The sequence below is a fragment of the Notolabrus celidotus genome, chromosome 22 (genome assembly GCF_009762535.1).
Source record: "Notolabrus celidotus isolate fNotCel1 chromosome 22, fNotCel1.pri, whole genome shotgun sequence".
Taxonomy (NCBI): Eukaryota; Metazoa; Chordata; class Actinopteri; order Labriformes; family Labridae; genus Notolabrus; species Notolabrus celidotus.
Window position 1 is genome coordinate 7,652,821 of NC_048293.1, and position 12,865 is coordinate 7,665,685.

The 12,865-nt window shown below is 43.0% G+C and overlaps 1 protein-coding gene and 1 long non-coding RNA gene across 2 annotated transcripts in view; both read right to left on the bottom strand.

Annotated features, from left to right (window-relative positions):
- Positions 1-1,450: 1,450 nt before the first annotated feature.
- On the bottom strand, positions 1,451-3,679 carry LOC117805776. The gene is made up of 2 exons (XR_004629517.1): positions 3,437-3,679; positions 1,451-2,107 (listed from the first exon to the last, which is right to left on the bottom strand). It is a non-coding gene; the product is annotated as an uncharacterized LOC117805776 (long non-coding RNA).
- A 1,168-nt stretch (positions 3,680-4,847) lies between these two features.
- The window catches only part of aqr (aquarius intron-binding spliceosomal factor), a 63,015-nt gene continuing 54,997 nt past the window's right edge, over positions 4,848-12,865 (bottom strand). Inside the window, exons 33-36 of the mRNA XM_034674823.1 lie at positions 11,921-12,006; positions 7,168-7,342; positions 5,749-5,859; positions 4,848-5,293 (exon numbers count right to left, since the gene is read on the bottom strand). Coding sequence (XP_034530714.1) covers positions 5,009-5,293; positions 5,749-5,859; positions 7,168-7,342; positions 11,921-12,006 — 657 coding nt within the window. The 3' untranslated portion in view covers positions 4,848-5,008. The remainder of the gene's footprint in view (positions 5,294-5,748; positions 5,860-7,167; positions 7,343-11,920; positions 12,007-12,865) is intronic.

A 12,865-nucleotide genomic window follows, 5' to 3' on the forward strand; every position in this document is an offset into this window, starting at 1 on the left:
CTCAAGAACTTACGGAGGCTTGAAACCCATAATGTCAAAACTTCAGTGCAGCCTTCCACCCCTTTGAGCCAGTGCATCAAACTTCTTCAGAGCATATGTTTTGTGTGTCAAAACTTTTCAATCTCTACTTAAAAAGCTTGTTTTCAAAGGTTCCAGTCCTGGAGTGAAAAAGAGCCTAAACCTTTAGTCCAGAACTTTCATAACAAGTTTTAAGCCCAGTCGTACTCTTAAATTACTTGATAACTTTCTCATTATTAGAAACAATGACTTAAATAAGTAGCTTTAAAACTTTATGTGCCACAGGGTCACACCATTCAAGACGCTATCTTAAAGTTTTACAGCTTTTGCTAGAGAAGTTGGCACCACATATTCCAGAGTTGGCAGCTGTCTCACACTTTCAGCCACTAGGTCACATTACTTCACACTTATTTTATGAGTGCTTTTTCAATCATTGCTGACTGCTGACAGAAGCTGTGTGACATTATCTATCATGGCCAGTTTAATTCTATAAAACATCTTTTATGTACTTTTGTTTCAAGGAACAAAACCAACCAAAACCTTTTAACTGAGCAAATACCCTTTATATTTCTGAACCCCCCCCCCCCCCCGACACAGACACACACACATAAAATGTGCCAACATTCAAAGTTTGAAATCAATGGAGAAAATAGCCAAATGTTATCATTACCCAGATTATTCAATAAGTTATTGTTTATGATTATATTTATTAATTCAATTCAAATTAATTTGATTTTCAACCTTAGCTGAGACAATTGAATTGTAGACTTCAAAGCAGCTCTATTGGTAGCTTAACTCTGCCCATCGTTTTTATATTTAAAGCATTGAAAAATTGCTAATTGGGTTAGCCTCAATCCTGAAAAAATGCTCTGATAAACTGGCTCAACTGACTACCTGGTCAGTGCAAGATGGACACGGAAGCTAGCACTTATATAGTAAACACAGTGGAGCATTTAGCTGCTGAAGAGCCCCAAATTTCTCTCAAAAACTGGTTGAGACCAAAACAGGGCTAAAAGAATAAGACTCTGCCAATATTTCTGAGGTAAAATCTTAGTATTTTCACTGTAAAATGTTATGTACTAAGTTTCAAAAACATGATATCGTCATAAATTGTCATGTTAACGTCTTGTTCTGCTGCAACCAAGTGGCCAACAATATTGTTTTTTGTTGTCATGTAAAAGACTGGGATGAAATGACTCAGCTTACCGTCTTAGAATAACATCACTACCCTCCATTTAATTCTTTTTGGAAAAAGATAAAAACAAACCTTTGATCCCAAACAGTAGAGGGCAGGAAAACAAAATATGGAGGGAACTAGAAATCCACGTGTCCATATCTCAAGCATTCTCTGTGTCTCAATTTACCTCAATACCTCAAAACATGGATTTCCACCAAATACTGTGTACAAAAAGTGAGTCAACAAACACAGAGGGCAAGTTCAAAGCAGTTTTAATCGCATTAAAAGTTTCCATACATTCATTTACAAGTCTAAACATTTCCATTGTTAAATTGCCATTTTCACTCTTATCCTCTCCTTGCAGTGTCATCATGAATTAAACAGCAAACACAGACCATGAACACAAAGCCTATTTCCTTCCTGACAAACCAATACAAATTTCAAATCCATGGTTAATTATGTGTTAACAGAACGAGTGAAATCCATTTTCCAGACCTTCCGGACCTTTTTGTTACATAACATGGTAAAAAATAAAAACAAGTTTCTCACTTTATTTAGAGCCAATCATCCTGGGATATCCCCACATAAAATAAGACATCAAAAGTCCTCCTCAAAGTGAAGGAATTTTTTCGGTAGAAAGACCACAATCAGCCTTCTCTCTTTGGTCCTGATCTCTGTGGGTGGATCTCAACACAAAGGCTTCCCATGTCTCATGTTATTGGCGCAGGTTCGGCCCAGGTTGGCCCCCTCCAGGAGCAGATCAGAAAGTCTGTCCAGGCCGAGGCAGGTGGTGAGGGGACTGATGAGGCCGTAGAGACCCCCTAAGGTGATTGCGAGGGGCCAGCCGATGCAGAGCAGAATCACCAGCCAGATGAGGCACCAGAAACAGGACCCACAACTGGCCATCCTAGACTGAAGGGAGCAGAGGAGGATGAGTCTCCCATCAAAGTGGACATCTGCATGCTTTGCAAAGCCAAATACTTCAACGTGAGTGAAGCAGACAAAAAGTTAAAACTGAGTGAGTTCCTTTGAATGTCCAAGCCTCCTCAGTGGTGATGTGCGATTATCAGATTGAAATGAACCCTGTTGATGATCTGGATGTGCTTGTCAGGATTAGGTATTGGCCTTTACAAAGCATGATAAGCTGGCAAACCCAAGCAGTAACCACCAGGCCTGTCCGCCAGCATACCGCCCACTTACAGTGTTGAAGACCGGCACTGGCACATTAGTCACCCACTTATAGAAGATCAGATGAGATCATGCATAACTTTGGTAATGAACATTACCTCATCTGTCGACGCAGATAACAAACAGCAGCCAGGAGTGTCATGTGCTGCTGTTTGAATTTATTAACCTGACTCTTGTTTAATCCATAATAAAAAACTGCTAATTGGAATGCTGTGCGATTTGCGAACCCTTCTTACCTGATGATTTAAGGCTGGATTAAGGAAGATATACTTTAATTTTTCCAAGAAAACATTAAGCGAGAGGCGCGTTTTTGGTGTGTGGGTTCAAATCCACCAGAAAAAAATCTGCCTCAGGGCCCAGCCTTGAAGTTGAGATTGTAGAACTGATGGTTTTAGTGAGTGTGAAAGTGTTGCTTGCTGTCAGATTCCCTAAGCCTGTTTTAGCTTCAAGAAACCCCAGTCAGAGACTTCCCCCCCTCCTCCCCCCTGTAGGCACTTCTGTCTCTGTGCTACATAATGTGTGATTTCCTGTTGTGACACCGCTGTCACTTAGGGTTGGGCAATAAATTACACATTCAACAAGAGTGTGTCCCACGGTGGATCCTGTGCTTTTGGGGAACGCCTTTTGCATTAAAATGAGAAAAAAAACCAAAACACATCAGCCCCTAAAACACAATTATTTTAAGGGCAGGACGACTTTTCACAAACGGACTCTGACCTCTGCTATGGCCTCAAACCTTTCATAAAACACTACTTCTCTCTCCTCAGTACTCATTAAAATCCTTCTTACACCTTGTACATATCGCGCTTTAATTCTGAAATCCCCCAAAAATGTGCTGCAGTGAGACATTTTAATGTGGGAATTACAAGCAAATATACAGAGAGCAGTAACACAACACCTGTGTGTACATAACCACATATACATTAACGGTTTTACAGCATGCTGTTAGTCCCTGTGACATCAGTCTGGTAGCAGAGGTTACAAAGAAAGCTTTGCAAAAGTAGCTATTAACCTAATGAATACCTGTCGTGTGAGTATAAAAGACATGTTCACCTTCTGCAGAGTACGGTTGTGGAGGAAGTGTGCTCTTGATCTCCTGCTCGCTCGTAGCTTTTTCCTTCCAGTCTCCCAAATCCTGCTTGTGACTTCCAGAAATGCTGTGTGAACAGCAGTAGCCACTTCCCACTAGTTAGCTCTAATTGACTAAAACAAGGCACCACAGGCGACTGGATTCTCAAGAGGCCAGCTGGGACAAAACAGAAATTTAGTAACTGGGAGGCTTCTTGAGAGGCGGGAGGATATTGCACAATGCAGAGATTCATGTGACTCAAGGAAGTATGCTTGCTGTCATGGGTTTAGAGGGATAAGTAGTAGAACACATGATAGGACAACATGCCATTTGGGCGCTGTCCTTTAGGGGAAAGCAAATAAAGAGATGTTTCAGTATCATGTAAAACAGCATATTGATATTTTTCTTTGGTTTCCATGCTGAAACTTTTGCCCATGATTCATAGATTCAGCTCCAGTCGACAGAGATTATCTCTCATCTAATCTCATATTCTAATCCTTTTCTCAGCCGACAGCCGTCTACTCCAAAATACTCCTGCTAACCCCGACCCAGAGTGCCCTGCTCTCACATGATGGGGGGAAAAAAAAAACAACAGACATTTCAACGTTCCACACTTGGCTGAATGCAGATAATGTGTCTCTCCACATCTATCAACACATGGTTCTCCATCAGGTCTTCAGACGGGGCCCAGGCTGGAGCAGCTGTGCAGTTGACCTGTTCTCTTCGCCTGCCTGAAGAATGATGTAACAACAACCAACCTCTAGTGCATGATAATGAATGAACTTCCAGTCTGTGTTTTTCACCTGCAGGGCTGTGGACTGTGATAACCTCTTGATTTGAAGTGGATTTCAATGCCAAGACTTGGGCTTGTTTTTTACGCAAATTAAAAACCTCAAATTATCTGCTTGAATTTGGTTGAAAACCTCAACACTGATCTCTCTGATAAGAGCTATTCAGCAGAGCAGCGTGCTGTTAGCGCTCCACACAAAGTTATGAATGGTAGAGGATTTAAGGGCTTGCTGGTTGAGTGACTGTGTACATCCAGAGGGCAAGTTGAAATCCCCCAGCATGCACACTGGCCCTTGGGTGAAGTGACTGACCTACAAATGCAGCTTAGTCGCAGCTTGTGTTGCTGCTATCGACTGAGCCAACCAGATTTGAGTTGTGCTTTAAAGCAGGGGAGGGAAACAGATGAATGGATGTTCGTATCATGACAGAGAGATTGCAACCAGGCTTAAATAGGAAAGATATACAGCATATTTGTCAATGTTTGCGTGCTAGAGAGATATAGATAAGAGTCTCCCGAAGAGTTTTACGAGTTCTGGTTAATGCACATAGTGCTGAGTAAAAGATGTAACAGACAATACAGGATTTCCATTTTTTAATACAAAGGACTGATGGTTACAAAACTCAATTTATTTAGAAAAATGAATGAAAAATCATCAAACAAACTCCCTGCTTTCACACTAATCTTCCCACTTTCCAAGGGACATTCAACTTGGTCCCCTTCACTTATCGTGGTCTTACACTAGAAAGTAGTCCCATATCTAGATTCTCTACTGCTGCTGCTCCTCTCCACTGTCCTCCCCGTCACTGTCGCTGTCTCTGCCAGGATGCTCTGGCATCTTGGCGTGCTCCTCTGTGTCTTGACTTTCTTTCCTCACAGAAGCATCTTCAGACTTTGCCTCTGAGTTTGTCTCTCCTTCTGGGGCTTCCTGCTCCATGGGAGTTTCTTCCTGCTTCACAGCGGTTTCTTCCTGCGGTTGATCCTGCGAGCTGGCTGGCGCTTTTTCGACTGACTTTGACTGTTGTGGAGGCAGAGCCAGATTCTGCTGCTGTTGCTAAGTAGAAAAGGACAAAGGGAGATTTTTGTGAGAGTTTTTCAACCCTAAATATTAAATCTTGATGCATACTGCAAGGATAAAGACTATTATATATTTTTTTCCTTTTATCTTTCTCGATTGCTATTTTGTCCTGGTTTTAGAATATGTGACTGATTATGATGCACAAGGCACCTGAGCTCCACTCTTAACATGCTTGAATTGGTCCTACTGATTCTACAAATGCATCACTACAACAGTTTACTTGCACCAAACCTGTTCACAGTGCATTCAAGTTAAAAGAGAGATACTGATTAGCAATTCTTAAAATCTAAAAAGACTTCAAGACTATTGAGAAAGAGTTAAGTTATCTCTTTTGTTGAATGTCAATCACAGATAAATGAAAAGTTCTAAGGTTTGTCTGGTGTGACGGCATCATAATGCAGTGATAAGAGTTACATAACATAGGTTTGTACCTGTCTGTACTTCTGGGAGGTCTGGATCATGTGCATGTACATGTTATACACCAGGGTGGCCATCTCTGGCATGTCCTTGGTGACTTGGTCAGGCTGCCTGGAAGCATCTCTCTGAGGGAAGGAAACAAAAATGAGTTTTGAATCTTGGAAAACAACCTGAGGGGAATTATAATGAACAATCTAATCCGCCTTGTTAGCGTTTCTTTCAGGCACCACATGGTAAACCAATGATCTGATGCAAATGTGCAGGAAAGATTCACAATTCACCTGCCACTGCCTTCTTGTTATGCAAAAGCTCGTTTCTGACTGCCCCCAGCTTTAACTGCTCACGTACTACCAAAGGATTTCAGGTTGCAGAGTTTAGAAATTGACAGCATTAGTATGCAGACGGAGTCTTAAAGGGTAAACTGAGAAGTGAGGCGAGCAGAATATTCAATCTACAAGGCGGTTTCCTCCTAAATCCAGGGGTTGTGCTCTCAGAGGCCCTTTGGGTATCTTGTCAAAGTGAATACACTGAAGGCATCACTACAGTTAAAGTTAACTGTGTGTGCTTAATCGCTTTTAAATTATGTTTAAAAACATCAGGGTGGAGATGTGTTTCCCTGAGATTAACTGTGATGAGACATCAAGCTTTAGTGTCTGTCTGATGCTGTCCAGCAGGGCTGTATATATGTGTACATCTATATGCAACATTAAGCAACAGTGCTGTATTTTATTTTTACATCTGCTTCTGAATCAGCATTGTTCAACAGCCTCTTAAAGTCCTGGTCCAGTGTTGCTAGGCTGAAATCAGACTTTAATCTGCATCTGCGTGTAAGCAGCAGGGGTTTACTGACTCTAGATAGACGGGCTAAGCAGGGGCCACATGTGTGTGCCTGAAAGCCCTGTCCCCCCCGGGGATGAACACTCTAGAGTCAGAGGAAGTGTCAGAGGCTATGTGGTATTTTAGACACAACTGTTGCCACACACGCCAGTCAGCAAGATGAAGTGACCAGACAACAGCCGTCTCACACCGGCCTGGTGGGATTTAAGATGCTGGTTTTGCTTTCTGACCTTTGAAGGCTAATTATAACCGGGTCTGTGATTTCCATTCTTACAGGACGGCACAAGCAGAATGCTGTTAACAGACCGGAGCCTGTGGGGAAAGCCGCACTAAGTCTGGGGACTGGTGAGGGAATGAGAGAGTGAAGGTGCCATTCAGGAGATAGAGGCAGGATTAAACAGAGTCAGGGGGGGCTGTGGCAGCAATACTGAGGGAGCAGCAGTTTTAAGGAAATGGGCGCTGATGTGGAACATGTGTAAAGGCGAGCTTGGTTTTGTTAGCAAATCTGGAGCTTGTGTGCTTCATTACCAGCCAAACGTAATGGGGCGGAAGATGATTGCGCTTTAAGAATCTGATGTGTGCATGCATGTACGTACAGGCTGCTCCTGGCCGTAGTACTCGTGTGGTCTGATGTGCAGCTGCAGAGGCCTGGCAGTGAGCTGGTTGAAGGCAGGAGTCAGCTCGAAGCAGTTCTGGAACAGCGACACCCGCGCAAAGATGTACAGACCCAGCCTGGCTCTTGACATGGCGACCACCAGACGCCTCACATCCCTGCAGAGCGACAGAAAAAAAAACATGGAGTTGAAAATTGGTTTGACACTAGGGGAAGGGGGAGGGGGAAAAAAAATCAGAGACAGAGAGTCGGGTCGGGGGAGGGATGTGTGAAATTGTAACATGAGAGGAAATCATGAGTAGGGGAAAAACAACAAAAATATGAAGTAAGGGATCAAAGTGGAAGGGAACAAGTGTGGAACTGAAGGGAGAAATGTACAGCTGTGTAGGAGGAGAGAGGTTTAGAGAGAGAGAGATAAGCAGTAGGTGAGGGGGATGAATGTGGCAGGGAAGAGAGGAATAAAGACATAAAACGAAGCAGGGAGGGATAAATGAGAGACAAAGAGAAGGAAAGGTGGGAGATGACAAGAGAGGGCAGATAGGCTTCTTTTTCTTGCCATCTAGAAGAATTTAAAGATTAGAAGAAGGGGAGTCATGTCACGGAGGACTGAGGAATCTGCTTGGTTTAGAGTAACAGAACCAGTGGTTGTTTACCTGCCGTATTAGAGAAATGACACTAAATGTCCATATATGCAAGTATAACGATACCAGATTAATTAAACCACCCTCTTGGTGCACATCTACAAATCCTACTACAAGCTAATCTAACAAATTGAGGAAAACAGCTGAGAGCTTCAAGAAGAGATAATCAGTGCTGTTTCACCAAGTTTCAAAAGATAGAGGGGGAACCAAATTGTGTGTTTTAGGAAACCCAATGGAGGGTGCAAAGTCTGACCGTTTGGCCGGTCAATAAATCTTTGAGACACGCTGAAGGAAGAAAAAGGTGGATATAAGGGAGGGAAGAAGTGTTTGGTACACTCATGCAGCAGTGTTTCTGAAAACACTCCTGCTTGATGCACAGAGATCTGGAATGTGTCCACCTGAGCACTTCATAAGATTAAGAGGATTAATCCTTTCAATATGCATGATGAGTCCATGAATATGTAGATGGGAAAAAAGGCGTATGGAAAGCATTGTGCAGGGTTTATGAGGGAGTTAACATGCGGACGATTTATGTGAAACTGCACCTAACCGCAAAATTTGAGCATGAAACAAGACTTGAAAGAGCAACATTTCCACAGAGATAAACTAAAACAGCCAAGAACCAATGAGCACAGAGTTCAAAGAGAGATGAACCAATGGCATAGCATGATAGCCTGTGGACATGGCACTTGTGAGGGACGCCCACCTGGGCTGTGCTGTGACACGGCAGGGCAAAGTGGGCAAATACAGTTTGTGTGTGTGTTTCCATATGTGTGTGTCCATGTCAGAGCGTGTCTGGATCTGTCAAAGAGTGTGCTCCTGCATGTGACCGTGCCTGTGTGCATCAGCAGGAATGCTTCTCCTGTCAAAGCGAGGGTCAGCTCGTCATATGGTCAGCTGCGTCCCCTGTGGTTGTCACGACAGCAGATTGCCGTGAGGAGGGATGCAGGAGAAGGGGAGGGAGAGTACAGGAGGAGGAGGAAGAGAGGGGGGGGGGGGGATTGCGAGGTAGAACTCAGCAGTACACCACAGGGAGCCAAGTATGGGGAAAACACAATGGACTGCACAAGAATTTCCATTGAACCACTTTTCTTTCAATCACTCAGCCGACCATTCAGAAGTGTCAGGAGCCCTGAGATATGAATGACAGTGAATCAACACTAAATCAGTCCAAAGTGGGTTTAACATGATTTTTTTCTGCTGCTTTAACAGCTCTATTGTTCAAGGGGACGTGAACCAGTTTAAACATCAAGTCTGTTCACAGATCTCTGGGAATACAACTGCATATGTGAAGCCTCAAACAAATTGTGAAGTGGTAAGCTCCTCATCTACTTCCAAGCTAGGCACTGTAGCTGCATTGTGTATTCTGTAGTAACAGGCTCTACACAACAATGTAGATTCTGTACTCTGGGAACACTCTGGTATCTGTTCGTAGTATATTTGTAGGATTGACCAATTACTAGGATGTGCGCATTTAGTTGACAAAATGATTTAACATTATAACCCTCATAGGTCAACACCAGAATCACTAAGCAGTTAAATTAATTATTAAGATTTCTATTATGGTAGGCCCAAAATGTCAGCCTGTAGTGTCTAAGCTGTAGCACAGCCACTGCCACTAGTTTGGGCTGCAGCTCAGGTTGATGGCTACTGCCATAATGCCTTACTACCCAGATTTAAACAAGCACAGATGACGGGGCAGCTCCTAGCACGGCACTTTCTAGATTTTGATCTAGAAAGTTTAGTCTTTGGATTTCCCCAACTTCCTCAAATGCATCAGAAAAAATGGATCCGCCTCCATTCAATAAAAAAAAAAACATTTTAGAAGTCGTTTCCTGCATAATGATGCTTTTTGAGGCATACATAAGACCCTTCAAGCAAGCAGATCACCAGAAAATGGGTCACTTGTTTAGGTGTCTATATAAGCCTTACTATTAACAGTGAAACTGAGACCTAGTAAACATGTAGGCAAGTAAATTTAAAAACTTAGTGTTTGGCCTTACGTTCCCACATACATAGTTTTAGGTCACTATAAACGGAGGCTTTAGAAAATACCTACCAAGGTGGTTTTGCCTGTATCTGTGTCGACAGTAAAAACTAACGTTTATGGGAACACTGATGTGTGTGAACACCAGTTGTTGTTTGTTGGGCTACAGGTTTGTTTACGTCTGCTAAGTTTAATTACATGGTTACAAGGAAAGGTTGCTGTTCTTCATCAATATACTGCAGTGCACTGCAAATAAATATATCGCACTTAACGTTTTTCATTCGCCACTTGGTACACAGTTTAAAGAACACTAATTACCACTGCTGCTTGCTCGCTCCAGAAGTTGTTCAATATGCATGCGCACAATCTTCTTCTATTGTGTTTGACGTGACGGACTGATTACACGTAATCGCCACCTACTGGCCTGGCATGCTTAGCGAGTGTTTTCAACCGTTCCTGGGTTTTCATGTGGATGCAGCTGTTTTTCAGAACTCTAGATAGAGTAGATGGGAATATTTTTTAAATGGACAAGGAAAACGTCTGTTCAGAAAAATACCCTCCTACGTATAGACTAGGCCTGAAAATCACCAGAAACAGATGAACGGGTGCAACTCTAGGGGATGCAATGAGCAAAGAAATTTCAACAGATATTTTGCAGACATCTGAAGGGGTGAATTTCACCTTGTTTTTTTATCTGAACACACAATAGCTTCCTAAGTTGCGAAAGGGACAGTAAACAATGCAGTACGGAAAAGGAAATCTTCGTGGAAGGTCCTTAACTGCTTGTTACACCAGATTGCCTAAAAGTTGTCAAATGTTCCCTGAGGCATTTTTAAAAATTGGTTCTGCGATTGCGTTGTGGGTAATGAATGCTTGTTTTTTTAACTTGAAAGTGAAATGCATGGAATAAAAGGAAGAAACATTGAGTAGACACGTAAGTGCTGTTGTACTCTCCCTCTCCGGATAACCGAAGTCGTAACACATTCTTACAGGGACACCATCTGATAACCTTCTCCAACCTTCCCGCTTTGAGTGGGCTGAGAATGTGTTAGGCTGTGTGCAATATCCAGTGTAAGACAAGATCAAATGAATGATAGTGAGAGGAGAGCAGGCGCTGCCAGCCAGATAAAGCACCACTCTCTGTGGCTCACTGCAATTCTTATTCCCCTTACATGAAATCATAGCTTTATCTGTATGAGAAAAGGAACAAACCTGTTTTTATTTGTTTCTGTCACCTGAAAATAACCATGATTACAGATGGAGGAGTAGTGAGAGGACATGAATTTAGCTACAAAAGAAATAACTTCTTATTAATGCTGGGGTTCCAATTTGCAGACTGGCCAATGTGAAATTGAGGGAATGCACCAACAGTGCTGCTGTGATGAAGCTGAGAGCTATGCAATTCCACCAGCAGCTAGTGTACATCACAGCCAGAGGACAGCATGGTATGTTTAAGTACTGTGGAAGATTGTGTGATATAAAACATGTACAGTGAGGAGCTCGTTGGGATGAGAAATGAAGGACCACTCCACTATGAATAAATTTAGAGAGGAAGTAGAAGGCAGTGAGGAGAAGAGGGAGCAGAGAGATAAGAAGACGGAGGCTGGCATGTATAGGTTTTAGGACAGAAATGAGCGCAGTGGGAAAAAAAAGACACTCCTGCAGTTTGGTTTAACATCATGCCTCTTAATGCCTGTTACATATTGTGCTTTTGATCGGAACAGTGCTCTTTGTTTAACACTCTCACCCCAATCACTGGGGCAAAATGCTTTCTCTAAACCAGGACAAAAAGTAAAGTCAACTCTGAGTCTGCAGACATGTTCCTGTCCTGAAGCTCCCCTTATCCTGCCTGATTCAAATTAAGCTCATACATACTTAAAGACAGCCGCAGTGTTATTGTCGGTTTTTCCTTCAGCAGACTTCTGTCAGTAGACACACGCGACAAAAGGAGAGAGTCTCCGGAGAGCAGCTGTCTCCGGAGAGTTTAGTGCCTACAGTTTTCACTGTGTTGTTTCTCTGAAGGATGTGTATTTAAGTTGTTGATCCTATTACGCGTGTGTTTTGTAGAAGAATGACAGCTGATGGTAATCATTGTGAGTGTTGCTTACCTCAGATGTCCCACGGCTTTGGTGCGTACCAGTGAGAGGATGATGTAGTCATTCTGCTGACCCTGGAACCTGTCCACTGTTGTCACCTGCACAAACGCACAGACATATTCATTAGTACAGCAACAAAAAAACCCCACCAAATATATGCATACAGATATGCTAGCTAAGCTATGGCAGCTGATGTATTTTGCACAGTAAATGAGTGTGTGTGCATTTAGGGTGGGTGGAGGGATTTAGCTGAAATGTTTAGCGACATGAGCGTGGCTTCTCTCCGTCTTAAAGTCTTTCTTTTTTATTTATTTTCGAGGAAAGATAGTTGACAATACCGCGGGTGTTTTCTTGTTATTGCTCTTATCGCTGTGGGCCACATGGACAGCCTGCAGGGGCTAATGCAGCTTAGAGGGCATTTGCTGTCACTAACCTCTTACCTGGGCCCCCAAAGACTCAGGGCCAAGGTATTTGGGGCCACCCTGCTTGAGTGGATCAGAGATTACTTTCTGGGAGAGCGAGAGAGAATGGAGAAGTGGCTCTGTGAGGAAACCCTTGTCAGCCAATTTGCTTTTATGCCCTGGTAATCCTGTCTTCTTGGGATTCCTGAACATGGAGCAGCAAAGCTGTGTTTTCACTTTGTCAGTGCTGTTACACCCTACATAAAAAAGACAACATACTGCATTTGCACTTGGAACTTCATGGGGTGCATCAGGCTTCTTATAAAGCCTGTGCTTTCAACATCTGCTTGTCGTGACGGAATATGTTCTCGAGGGGATTTAAATCACAAGTTCACAATCGAGCGGTAAGCACAGGCAGGTAAAAGGCTTTTTCACACTGCCAGTTCACAGCTGGATATTTACATCGCTGTTACACCTCGTCTGCAGTCTGTAACGCACAGAGGCAGGGTGGTGGTGCGCAGTTGTTCCGCCTCTGTTGTGCTGTCGGAGGCAGTGA